The sequence below is a fragment of the Crotalus tigris genome, unplaced genomic scaffold (genome assembly GCF_016545835.1).
Source record: "Crotalus tigris isolate CLP2741 ecotype Arizona unplaced genomic scaffold, ASM1654583v1 scf7180000018184.2832721, whole genome shotgun sequence".
Lineage (NCBI taxonomy): Eukaryota > Metazoa > Chordata > Lepidosauria > Squamata > Viperidae > Crotalus > Crotalus tigris.
In genome coordinates, this window is record NW_024096871.1 from 922811 (window position 1) to 936010 (window position 13200).

The following is a 13200-nucleotide window of genomic DNA, read 5'->3' on the forward strand; positions in this document are numbered from 1 at the left end:
AAATTTGGGGGTTATATGGTATAATAATTGGAATCATAGATTCAAAACGAATACCTTAGATACAGTATGTATAAATTCTAAGATACCTCATGAAGTTATTGCAGAAAATGCCCTGGCCCTTAATCCCAGTAATTTTCTTGGAATTCACATAACATTATATATAATTTTTATATAATTTATAATTATTATAATTAGGCTACGTATATGTAATTTTCTATAATTCTTATCTTTTTATGTATGAGTGAAAATAGTGGACATACTACTTACTCTTCTGCAATCTTTCCATACCGTGTAATTTAACATTTTCTCTCTTCTCTATTTCCAGGATGGCACAAAACAAAAAAGGGAACGGAAAAAAACAGTCTCATTCAGCAGCATGCCTACTGAGAAGAAGATAAGTAGTGCAAGTGACTGTATTAATGCTATGGTTGAAGGTTCGGAACTCAGAAAAGTTCGATCCAACTCTAGGATATACCATCGATATTTTCTTTTAGATGCAGATATGCAGTCACTAAGATGGGAACCTTCAAAGAAAGATTCTGAAAAAGCAAAAATTGACATCAAATCAGTCAAAGAAGTGAGAATAGGGAAAAATACGGACATTTTTCGTAGCAATGGAATTTCTGACCAAATTTCAGAAGACTGCGCATTTTCTGTTATTTATGGAGACAATTATGAATCCCTAGATCTGGTTGCAAACTCTGCAGATGTTGCAAATATTTGGGTAACTGGCCTAAGGTACTTGATATCTTATGGAAAACATACATTGGACATGCTAGAAAGTAGGCAAGATAAAATGCGCACCTCATGGGTCTCCCAAATGTTTAGTGAAACAGATATAGATCATATGGGACGGATATCCTTGGGCAAAGCTGTGCAGTTTATAAAACAATTAAATCCTGGTTTAAAAACAAATAAAATTGAATTAAAATTCAAAGAACTGCAGAGATCAAAAGACAAACCTGATACAAAAATCACAAAGAATGAATTTATTGAAATTTTCCATGGGCTTTGCACTCGTCCTGAGATCTATTTCTTACTTGTTCAATTTTCTAGTAATAAAGAATTCCTTGATACCAAGGATCTTATGATGTTTTTAGAAGCAGAACAGGGTATGGCTCATATCACAGAAAAGACTAGCCTTGATATTATTCACAAATATGAACCATCTCAAGAAGGTCAAGAAAGAGGCTGGCTCTCTATAGATGGTTTTACAAATTATCTTACTTCTCCAGAATGTCATATATTTGATCCAGAGCATAAAAAGGTGTGCCAGGACATGAACCAGCCTTTATCTCATTATTTCATAAACTCTTCTCACAACACATACTTGATAGAAGATCAGTTTCGAGGCCCATCTGATATCACCGGTTACATTCGTGCTCTAAAAATGGGATGCCGCAGTGTTGAGTTGGATGTGTGGGATGGTCCTGATAATGAGCCTGTAATTTATATAGGTCACACAATGACTTCACAAATCGTTTTCCGTAGTGTAATTGACATAATTAACACATATGCATTTTTTGCTTCGGAATACCCCCTTATTTTGTGTTTGGAAAATCATTGTTCTCTCAAGCAACAAAATGTGATGGTCCAGCACATGAAGAAGATCCTGGAGGACAAACTATATATAAATCCTCCGAATACAGAAGAATCTTATCTGCCATCTCCTGAATATCTTAAAGGAAAAATACTAATTAAAGCCAAGAAGTTATCATCTAATTGCTCTGGGCTAGAAGGAGATGTTACAGATGAAGATGAAGGAGCAGAAATGTCACAGAGAATGGGAAAACAGGCAATGGAATCACAGAATGTTGTCCCAGTGAAACGGTTTCTGCTTTGTAAAGAACTATCAGAACTGGTAAGCATATGTAAATCCGTTCAGTTCAAAGATTTTCAGGTTTCATTTCAACTTCAGAAGTACTGGGAAGTTTGCTCTTTTAATGAAGTGCTTGCTACTAAATATGCCAATGAACATCCTGGAGACTTTGTGAATTATAATAAACGCTTTCTTGCAAGGGTTTTCCCAAGCCCTATGAGGATTGATTCCAGTAATATGAACCCACAGGATTTCTGGAAATGCGGCTGTCAAATTGTGGCAATGAACTTTCAGACACCTGGATTAATGATGGACCTCAACATTGGCTGGTTTCGACAAAATGGCAATTGTGGCTATGTGCTGCGGCCTGCTATCATGCGAGAAGAAATATCTTTCTTTAGTGCAAATACAAAGGACACGGTGCCTGGTGTATCACCTCAACTTCTTCATGTTAAGATCATTAGTGGGCAGAATTTTCCAAAGCCAAAAGGTTCAGGTGCCAAAGGTGATGTAGTAGATCCTTATGTGTATGTAGAAATCCATGGGATTCCAGCAGACTGTGCGGAACAAAGGACAAAAACTGTCCACCAAAATGGAGACAATCCTATTTTTGATGAGAGTTTTGAATTTCAGATTAACCTACCTGAACTTGCTATGGTACGCTTTGTTGTGTTAGATGATGATTACATTGGAGATGAATTTATTGGGCAGTACACAATTCCTTTTGAATGTTTACAACCAGGTTATCGTCATATCCCACTTCAGTCTCTAACAGGAGAAGCTCTAGCATATGCTTTTTTATTTGTCCACGTTGCTATTACTAATCGAAGAGGTGGAGGGAAACCTCATAAACGGGGACTTTCTGTTAGAAAAAGCAAGAAATCCAGAGAATATGCCTCTATGAGAACTTTGTGGATTAAAAGTATTGACGAAGTATTCAAGAATGCTCTTCAGCCCATACGGGATGCCACAGATTTGAGAGAAAATATGCAGGTATGCATACCATCTTCTTTCATAGACAATATAATTTTCCACATGCATTTATATAATTATGAATCCAGAATTTAAAAAGAATATTAGATTGTAGGAATAATAATAGTTTATAGAGGAATATTTAGGTTTTACCTGATGAATTTCCTTGATAGGGTGACTTCGGGCCAGGCAGTCTTGTTGCAGTTCAACCTACCTCACAGGATTGTACTTGTGAGAAAAATAGGAAGAAAAAGGAGTATTTTCACGTTGAGTTATTTATAAAATAATGAAGGTGGTATAAAAATCTAATAAATAACATATACAAGAAAATTAAATGTGGAGCAGGTTTTTTTTTACTGAGGGAAAACTGCTTCTTCAATAAATACCACTATGTAAACTTGGAATACATAGCGGTGAGAACAAGCTTTTAATTGTAACTTAACATTTAGTCAATAATTAAATGTCAGTCCTTCAGTATAAAAATTGTTGCCAGATAGTATCCTTGGGCAATTTTCCCAAAGAAAACTGGCACAGGCAATTGAAATAGCTGATGAACCCAAACACTGTGCAAACTTATGTCAATCAAATAAATGAACCTATTTTCTTATGTCAGTAGTCTGTTTATTAAGTAATTTCTTTAAAGGCTTCTTCATTAAATGACAGTTGTCTATTTTTAGCAATGATTTGCAATGTATATAAATATTAGGTACTATGTTTAGTGAAGTGATGAAGATAAGCTGATTCTATTATAGTGGGGAAAATGCTGAATCTAAATACTACTATGGGGGTCATTTTCTTTCCTTCACTTTTCTTGTATTTGCATCATTGCATTTTCTTGCCATAATTACCCATCTACTCATCCATCTATACAAAAACATACATTTAAAGAAATACTTGGAAGAACTTACCTGTATGTTTGGTGGAAAATTACGTGTGAAGAGGATATTTTCATATGTTGAGCAATTTTACAATTGTAGATACAGGTTTATTTATCTGCCTCAACTAAGTTTGAATATGTTTTAAGCTCATTTACATAACGAAATAGCAATCATTATTTCATTACTGTCTTTAATTAGAAATCAGAGTTTGAAGTAGAACTAAGATTCAACAAATGGGAAAGATCAAAACATTTATCTCTTATATTTTTCATGGCAAAATAAGTAATTGGTGACTTTTTTAAAAAACAACTCAGTAATTAAGTGAATGACCCACAGTTATTTAAACCTCTAAGGATAAGAAGATTGCTGATTGATGATAAATATTATAAACTTTCAACATAGAAGGTTTTGAAATGGAGACTATAATATAAAATTACAACATGGATACCTCAGTATTTTTCTGCATCAGAAAGCAAGCTGTCCTTATCAGTTACAAGTGAAAAATGGAATTGATTCCTTAGCAAAAAATTTAAAATTTATTTATAATATTGAACATTTATTATAAATGCTGCAAATAGACATAGATCGTTGATTGCATAGGAAAAGTAGTTATTTTCTCATAGTCTATATGTATATTGTTTAATAGTTTAGCTATTATAACTTCTATATTATAAACTATTTTATGTCTATTAATTAACTAACCAATATAGTATCACTTCACTCTTTTTTTTCTCTCTCGCTTCCAAATAGAATGCAGTAGTTTCATTTAAAGAGTTGTGTGGGCTTGCTCCAGTAGCAAATCTCATACAATGTATTGTGGCAGTGTCTAGCCGCTTAGTGAAATCTGATAATACAACCTTGGTTGTGGTAAATCTCAATGATCAGTATCCCACAATGGAATTGCAAGGGATTGTTCCAGAAGTTTTAAAAAAAATTATCACAGCATATGAAATGGTGAGTAATCTATCTTTTTTTTCTAGTTTGAAACACTTATATTTATATATTAGTCTAGATGTAGACTTAAATATGTAAGTCTACTGTTCTGCAATTCGTTCTCAACCCCCATCTGCTGCTTGGAAAATTACCTCTATGAACATGAAGGAATTGTTTCTGGAAATTAATTCATCTCTGGGCTGCAGAGGCACAAAAATTTCCCTTTGCTGTCCTCTATGGTTATTTGATTCTTGCTGAACATGTCTAGAAGTTTGAGGTTAGCATAATAACTGATTTATGCATATCAGTTATTTTAATTAAACAAAATTTATTGGATACATGCTTGCATATATCTTGCTTGGGCATTTGCTGTTAAGTTGATTTAATAATTTTGCTGCACAAGTATATATAATACTGAGTATAGCTTTGTAGTTCAATAAAAATGGAAAATTATTTTTTTAGAATTTAATGTGTTATGATTAATTTCCGAACTACAGATCACATTCTGTATTGAAATTTGTAGCTAACCATAAAGTTCAGTTTTATTTCTGGTAAGTATTTTTTGCAGATTAGAATATCTTTTCCATGTTTAAAAAAACTTTTTAAAACCTATATACATTCTGAATTAATAGAAATACAAATATAATGCATATGGTAGAGATGATTCCACAAAGATGACTTTTTTAAATGGTTAGGGTTTTTTTAATATATATTAAATCATTGGAAACATTGCCTGAAATAAGTGTGGTCTTAAGTATAAGTCAAATCTAGTTCTGAATATGGTTGAGTCTAAATAAAATTATTATTTAGCAAATGAGAAAGAAATTGCACTGATTATAATTTCTCAGGCTTTGCTTCCTTCCCAGTTTGTAACACACAACTGCCATTTCTTGTAAAAAGTAAAATTTAGAGAATAATTCTATTAATTACTGCACAAGTTGTAAGAATAAAAAATGGACATAAGGGTCTTCTCCCAGCTTTTCAGATGTGTAGGCTCTGTGTAAAAGGCAGACTCTTTACTGTATTTTAATATGTTGTAAATCTTGGCAACTTTAAGATGTGTGGATTTTGACCACCAGAATTCCCCATTTGTTCTGATTATGCCTATTTTCTGTATTGATATAGGAATTATTACCAGCTTTCATGACTATAAACTTAATAGTATAACCTTAAAATTAAAAATTTAAAGTATATAAACAAATTATATCTTGTTTTTTTGCTTTGAATTTTGCTTAGAATTTTTGCTTTTTTGGGAATGTATAAACTTAAACCAGACATGTCAAAAAACAAGGCCCAGGGGCCGGATGCGGCCCACAATGTGGTTTCATGTGGCCCACAAAGCCATCCTGGAAACAGTGAGGGATTAGCCCCCATTGTCTTGGCGCTGGCCCTGGCCGCCCAGAAGCCAATGTACAATTTTGTGGTGGCCATCTATGTTGAAACGCGTTCAGTCTTAGCTCCACAAGGCCATTTGGAAACAGCAAGGGACCGGCCCCAGCCGCATTGCCCCCATCCTCTGGGCGCACGCTGGGGAGGTGTCACCCTTTGTGAGGAATGAAGAAATGCACCATTGCCTGGAAGTGGCCAGCAAATGGCCCTTGCCTACTTCACATATCCGGCTTGATGGGCTCCAGGGGAGGGGTTTCGGCAGGCTGTTCCAGTGGACCATGCCTTGGCGCTTGCTCTGGTCCCACCCCCTTCTGCCAGAGACCCTCAGATCAGTCCCACTCCTGCCCAGGCCCCCACAGGCACCCTTGACACGAACAATGTAGAGCTGCCCACGCCCACCCAGTAGGCCATACCCACTCCAGCCACACCCACCCAGTAGGCCATGCCCACCCTGGCCACACCTACCCCCCCCCGCCCCGTGGACAACCGCAATGCCAATGCAGCCCTCAATGAAATTGAGTTTGACACCCGTGGCTTAAACCATAAATTATTAAATTTATTTGCTGTCCATCTCGTGTCCATGGACTCTGGACAACTTACAATATAAAAATATTAAAAAACATTAAAATTATCAATTGTAAAAAAATCCTACAGCAAATAAAATCATTAACACAAGATGACAAGGAGAAAACTCAATTACAAAAATCTTTTTAAGACTTTTACGTAAACAGTAATAAAATAAAAATAACGAAACAGTGATTATTTAAAAAATACAGGAGATTAAGCCATAATAGATGGAAATATATGCTGAATTATAGATGGAAGGTATGGTTATTACAGCTAGTTTCAAATGAGCATTTTTACTTAATTAAAATATATCTGGATAGTATGGAATTACATTGCACTGTATTACTTTAATTTTCTATAGGGAGATTTAACAGTGATAGAATTAGTCTTATAAATTTAGTATATGTTATTTTTTTTATTGAAGAGTTTACAGAAGTTACAATATAAAACCCCAAAACAACCCACCTTATACCCCCTCTCCCTTCCCCACTTCCCAGAGCTGAATACAGGGTTACAATTATAATAATCATAATCTAACTAACATTAACCAACTATATCAATAACCAAGTCCATAATGTGCTTTAACTCCCCTTTAGCATAAATATAAACAAATTAAAAGTAAACATAATAATAATAAAAACATAAACAAACATAATATCCTAATTATTAAACAATACAATATCCAAATTGTTAAATAATACTAAAAATAATAATAATATTCCACTATAATAAACTATTAATAATACTCTAAGATTTACTCATAAACTAAGTGGAACTTTTTAGTCCCATATTTATTCTGAATATAATCTATCCATCTTGTCCAAACCAAAATGTATCTTTCTTGTGAATGATCCTTCAAATAAGCAGAAATCTTAGCCATTTCTGCTAAGTTTGATACTTTAAGCATCCATTCTTCTATTGTAGGCAAGCAATCCTTTTTCCAATATTGCTCTACCAATAACCTTGCTGCTGTTATCAAATTCAACATCAAATTAGTTTCTTTAATATCATAATCTGTAATAACACCCAGTAAAAATAATTGTGGAGTAAACTTTACCTTTCTCTTAAAAATCTTTTGAATGTTCCACCAAATCTTAATCCAAAAAGCTTTTATATTTTTACAAGTCCACCAGATATGAAAATAAATAGCATCCAAACTACCACATCTCCAACATTTAGGCTGTAAATTAGGATACATACAAGACAACTTTTTAGGATCCAGATGCCACCTATAGAACATTTTGTAAAAATTTTCTCTTAAACTTTGGACCTGAGTAAATTTTACATTTCTAACCCAAATTACCTCCCATATATTCAATGAAATCGGTTCTTGAATATTTTGGGCCCACTTTACCATACAATCTTTAACTAATTCCATTTCCGAATCCAATTCTATTAAAGCATTATAAATTCTCTTTATATGCACTCGATTTGATCTTTAATCTGTTTTACCAAATTCTCCTCCATTAATGTAATACCAACCTTTTGATCTAACTTCCACCTAACCAACAATTGAGTATACTGAAACCAAGACTGTACAATATTTTCTTGCTTTAACTTAGCTAACAATTTTAAATGCCAATCTAAGTAATTTCTTATAAGAAATCCTATCCAAATCCACACCCATAGATACCCCCTATCACGTGTTCAGGAATTCCCCAGATTGGTATTTTATAATAGTTTTTCCAGACACACAATAAAGCGCTTCTTAAAATATGAGATTTAAAAACCTTGTCAACTTTTTTATTATAAATTGGGTATGCATGCCACCCATATAATAAATCCCATTCCTCAAGATGAAGTATACTTTTATTTGTTAAATTAAGCCAATCACTAACCAATGTTAAAACCACCGCATCATAGTATTATTTCAAATTAGGCGCCTTAAATCCTCCTCTTTCCTGTGCGTCTTGTAAGATCTTAAATTTAATTCTTGGTTTTTCCCCGCCCAGATAAATTTATTAATACCCTTCTGCCATTCATCCAAATTGGTGTCTTTTTTCAAAATAGGAATCATTTGAAACAAGAAGAGAAACTTTGGTAGAACATTCATTTTAACAGCTGAAATTTTCCCCAACAAGGATAATTGTAATTTTTTCCAATTGTTTAAGTCCTTTTGCACTTTAAACCATAATACCTCATAATTATTTTTATACAATTTTACATTAGAAGCTGTAATATATACTCCCAAATATTTAACCTTTTTCATTATTTCGAAAACTGTCAATTGAACTAACATTTCCTTTCCTTCATAGTCATATTTTTTAGCTAATATTTTAGTCATTATTATTTACTTTAAAACCAGAAACTTTCCCATACAGAGTTATAACTTTCATCAAGTCTAAAACCGATTGAATAGGTTGAGATAATGTCACAACCAGGTCATCCGCAAAAGCTCTCAATCTATAATCATTCTGTTTTAGTTTTATTCCCTTTATTATAGTTGATTCACAAATTTTCATCAGTAAAATCTCCAATGTTAAAAGAAACAACAATGGTGATAGTGGACATCCCTGTCTTGTACCCTTTTCAATTTTAAATGCCTCTGTTGATCCCCCATTTATTATGATTTGTGCCAATTGTTGTTGATATATAGCCCTAAGAGAATATAAAAATTTATCCCCGAAATTCATTTTATCAACAACTTTCAATAAAAATTGCCAATTCAGCTGATCAAAAGCTTTTTCAGGATTCAAAAATATCAATGCCGCAGGGACTTGGTTGTTCTTATCCAAATACTCAATTAAATTAACAATTTGTCTTACATTATATTTCATATATCTTCCAATTATAAATCCAGACTGATCATTATGAATCATTTGCTTCAATACTTGCATTTAATCTATTTGCCAATATTTTTGAGAAAATCTTATAATCTGTATTCAAAAGCAATATAGGTCTATAATTCTTAGGCTGGGTAAGGTCTTGATCCTCCTTTGGAATCAGCGATATAAAAGCCCTTCTCCATGACGGAGGCACTTCTCCCCCAATCTGGATACTATTAAAAAGTTCCTTTAATGGTTCTATCATCTCTACAGATAATATTTTACAATAAATTGCTGATAATCCATCTGTACCAGGAGCCTTACCCCCTTTTAACTATTTAATTGCCCAAATAATTCCCTACGAAGTAATTAAACAATTCATCTCCTTTCGTTGTTCATTTGAAAGTCTAGGAAAATGTGCTTCCTGTAGGTACCTATCTATATCTAAAGCTTGTGTATTTTCACTAGCATATAATTTTGTATAAAAATCTAAAAAACTCCTTTTAATCAACTTTTGTTGATATACCTCTTTACCTTTATATTCTATTTTCTCTATAATACATGATTTCTGTTTCTTCCTTAATTGATAAGCTAACCACCTACTAGGCTTGTTTGCATTACAAAACGTATTATGTTTCGCATAAAGCAAATTAGTTGCAATCTGATCAGCCATTAACATATTAAATTGCTCTTTCAACATATTTATAGAAACCTTTAATCTATTATCTGATGGGTTCAAAATAAAAGCCTTTTCCTTTGATTTAATCTCTTCTTCCAGTTCTTTACGTTTTTGCATCTGTTTACGCCTATATCCATTATTCATATAAATCAAAAAACCCCTCATATAAGCTTTACTAGCATCCCAGACCATTGCCATCAAAGTACCTTTATGCATATTCAAGGCAAAAAAAAATCTTTCAAATGTTCTCTACATTTCTGCGAAAGTATCTCATATCTAAATAAATTTTCGTTCAGTCTCCAAGATCTTCTGTTCCCATCTTCAGCAAATAACTCCAACCATATAGGGCTATGATCCAACAATGTTCTAGAAAAAATCTTAGCATTCTTAACCCTGAGGAAAAGATCAGTAGTAATTAAAAAAAATCAATTCTGGAGAATGATTGATGCCTATCCGAAAAAAAAGTAAAGTATCTTCCACATTCCGTTCTCGCCAAATATCCCTAAATTCCAGATCATCTTTCAAATCAAAAGGCTTTAGGTAATTTAGAATAATTAGGAGAATTTTTGAAAGATCCCTTCTTGTCTTTACTTGAATCCAAAACTCCATTCCAATCACCCATCATAATAACAGATTTATAATCCAATTGAGTTACTTTATGATGTAAAAACTTATAAAACTTTTGTTGTTGTTGGTTAGGGGCATATAATCCAATAACTTTCTTGCCTTGTAGCACTAGTTCAATAATAACATATCTTCCTTGTACATCAGCTTCAATTAATCTAGCCAATAAATCTTTTCTTACATAAATAACCACTCCCCCCTTTTTATCTGGGGCAGAAGCTATAAAATGTGATCCAAACTGAGAATTAATTGATCAAACAATATGAGTCTCCTGTAAGCAAACAATGTCATTTTTATGTTGTTTCAAGTAGTGAAATTCTTTCTTTTCTGTGGTGAATTCAGGCCATTAATTTTACTATATGTTATTGAATTAAAAACATTTACATTTATTTGTTAGATTGCTATCCTTTCTTTCATATAGAATTATATATGTAGTGTTCCCTATTGTTTGTTTCACAACCACCATTACTATCCTGTGAGGGAGATACAGAGACAAGGTATAGAGGGAAAAAAGCATCCCTCTAGATTTATATTTCTAAAATACATATGGTTTATAGATGACAATTTTGGAATGAACTAACAGTTAAGTGTAGATAATCCATTTCTAACCAATGTGGATTTGAGAATATATCTTACTCAAAATATGCATACAATTTTGTGCTTGGTTTTTCCTGATGAAAAATTCAGACTGATTTTGGTTTCTGAACAAGTTACCAAATGGCCCCATGTTGAGGGCCTTTTAGATAAGAAAGTGAAATATAAATTAAAATACAAGCAGTCCTTGACTTACAACTAAATTAAATTGCTCATATTTACAATCAGTTGCAGCATCTATGGTCCATGTGATTGGGATTTGTGATCTTTTTTTGCCAATTTCCTATTGGGGAAGCTGGATTTGCTTAATCCTGCTATTTGCTTAATAACTGCTGTAAAAATTGTAATAAATTTATCATGATTTATTATCACAATGACTTACAAAGGAATTTCCAGTCCCAATTATGGTAATAAGTCAAGGACTGCCAATGGAGGAACATAGTTATGTAGTTATGTTTGTTTATATCCTTGCAATAAATAATAATGCAATTTCTTGAAAATTTATTAACTTTCATAAAAATTACTATGATAATCTAGACATATTTGTAGAAATTTTGAAAATATTGTGTTATGTTTTGAGTATGAATTTTACAAGAAAAATAGTTTGAATTACCGTATATGCCGGCGTATTAGACGACCCCCGAGTTCGACGCCGGGTCGCAAGACGATCGACGCCGAGTCGCATATAAGACGACTTTCTAGGCATGCGACTCGGCGTCGATCATCTTATACGCCGGAAATGACGTCATTTCCGGCGTATAAGATGACTTTCTAGGCATGCGACTCGGCGTCGATCATCTTATACGCCGGAAATAACGTCATTTCTGGCGTATAAGATGATCGACACCTAGTCGCATGCCTAGAAAGTCATCTTATACGCCGGAAATAAACGTAGTTTATAACGTTATTTCCGGCGTATAAGATGACTTTCTAGGCATGCGACTCGGTGTCGATCATCTTATACACCGGAAATGACGTCATTTCCGGCGTATAAGATGATCGACACCGAGTCGTATGCCTAGAACGTCATCTTATACGCCGGAAATAATAAATAAATAAATAAACGTTATGACTCGGCGTATAAGACGACCCCCGAGTTCGGAGGCTGTTTCATCGCTCTCAAAAGTTGTCTTATACGCCGGAATATACGGTATGTTACTGCAGAATAGATTACTTTTTTATTTTTTGTGTTTATATTTTTTGTATAGCAATTGGAAAGCAGCAGCAAAATGTAAAAGGAAAACTGATTTTATTTTTCATTTGAACTTTAGTGCTTTAAAGAAGTACTTTGGTTCTCATATGAGTTTTATGCATTTATGCTATTTACTGCACACATTTTTAAGACTTGAAAAAAAGGATGTAGCTGCATTAAGAATTTCATTAAAGTTGTGCTGTTTTAATGGTTTGAATCATTCTTACTTTGATGCTGCATGATTATAATGTTCATTCCAAATAGTAATTATATCCATTACAATAGAATTAAAACTTCAAGAAAGCTCTTCTTTTTGAGTGTGCCAAGTTTGACATATTCTAGGAATTATCATTAGTCCCTCCTTTATAAAAAACAGTCCTATATTTGAAAAACTCAGGATAGTTCTAAGTTTGAACACTGTTTAAACAGCTGTCCAGACTAAACAAAAACAAACTTCTTTAAACAAAAAGAAATTTTAAAAGGAAGAATAGAAAGTTGCCTGAAACAGAAAGTCAGCTTTAGCATACAAACAGTAAATAAGTTGCTAGGCTTTTCTTAAAAAGTCAGTAATTTATCTAAAAATGTCACTTAATTGCCTTACAGCTTATTATTTATTTTTATTTTAAATTTTAATTATTTCCTACATTTGTTATTTATTATTTATAGTACTTGAAACCAATTCTAAAGCTCTGGTTTACTGTATTAGCATTTTTATGATATGATATGATGATATGATGTGTTTTTTTAATGGTACACATTTTTAGATTAATTGGACATTACAATAGATT

General features: G+C 33.1%; 1 protein-coding gene across 2 annotated transcripts in view; it reads left to right on the top strand.

Annotated features, from left to right (window-relative positions):
• Window positions 1–13200, top strand: part of PLCL2 (phospholipase C like 2) — an 87307-nt gene that overhangs the window by 56100 nt on the left and 18007 nt on the right. For both annotated transcript variants that reach the window (XM_039348844.1, XM_039348845.1), the window contains exons 3-4: window positions 326–2812; window positions 4420–4623. In XM_039348844.1, coding sequence (XP_039204778.1) covers window positions 326–2812; window positions 4420–4623 — 2691 coding nt within the window. The remainder of the gene's footprint in view (window positions 1–325; window positions 2813–4419; window positions 4624–13200) is intronic.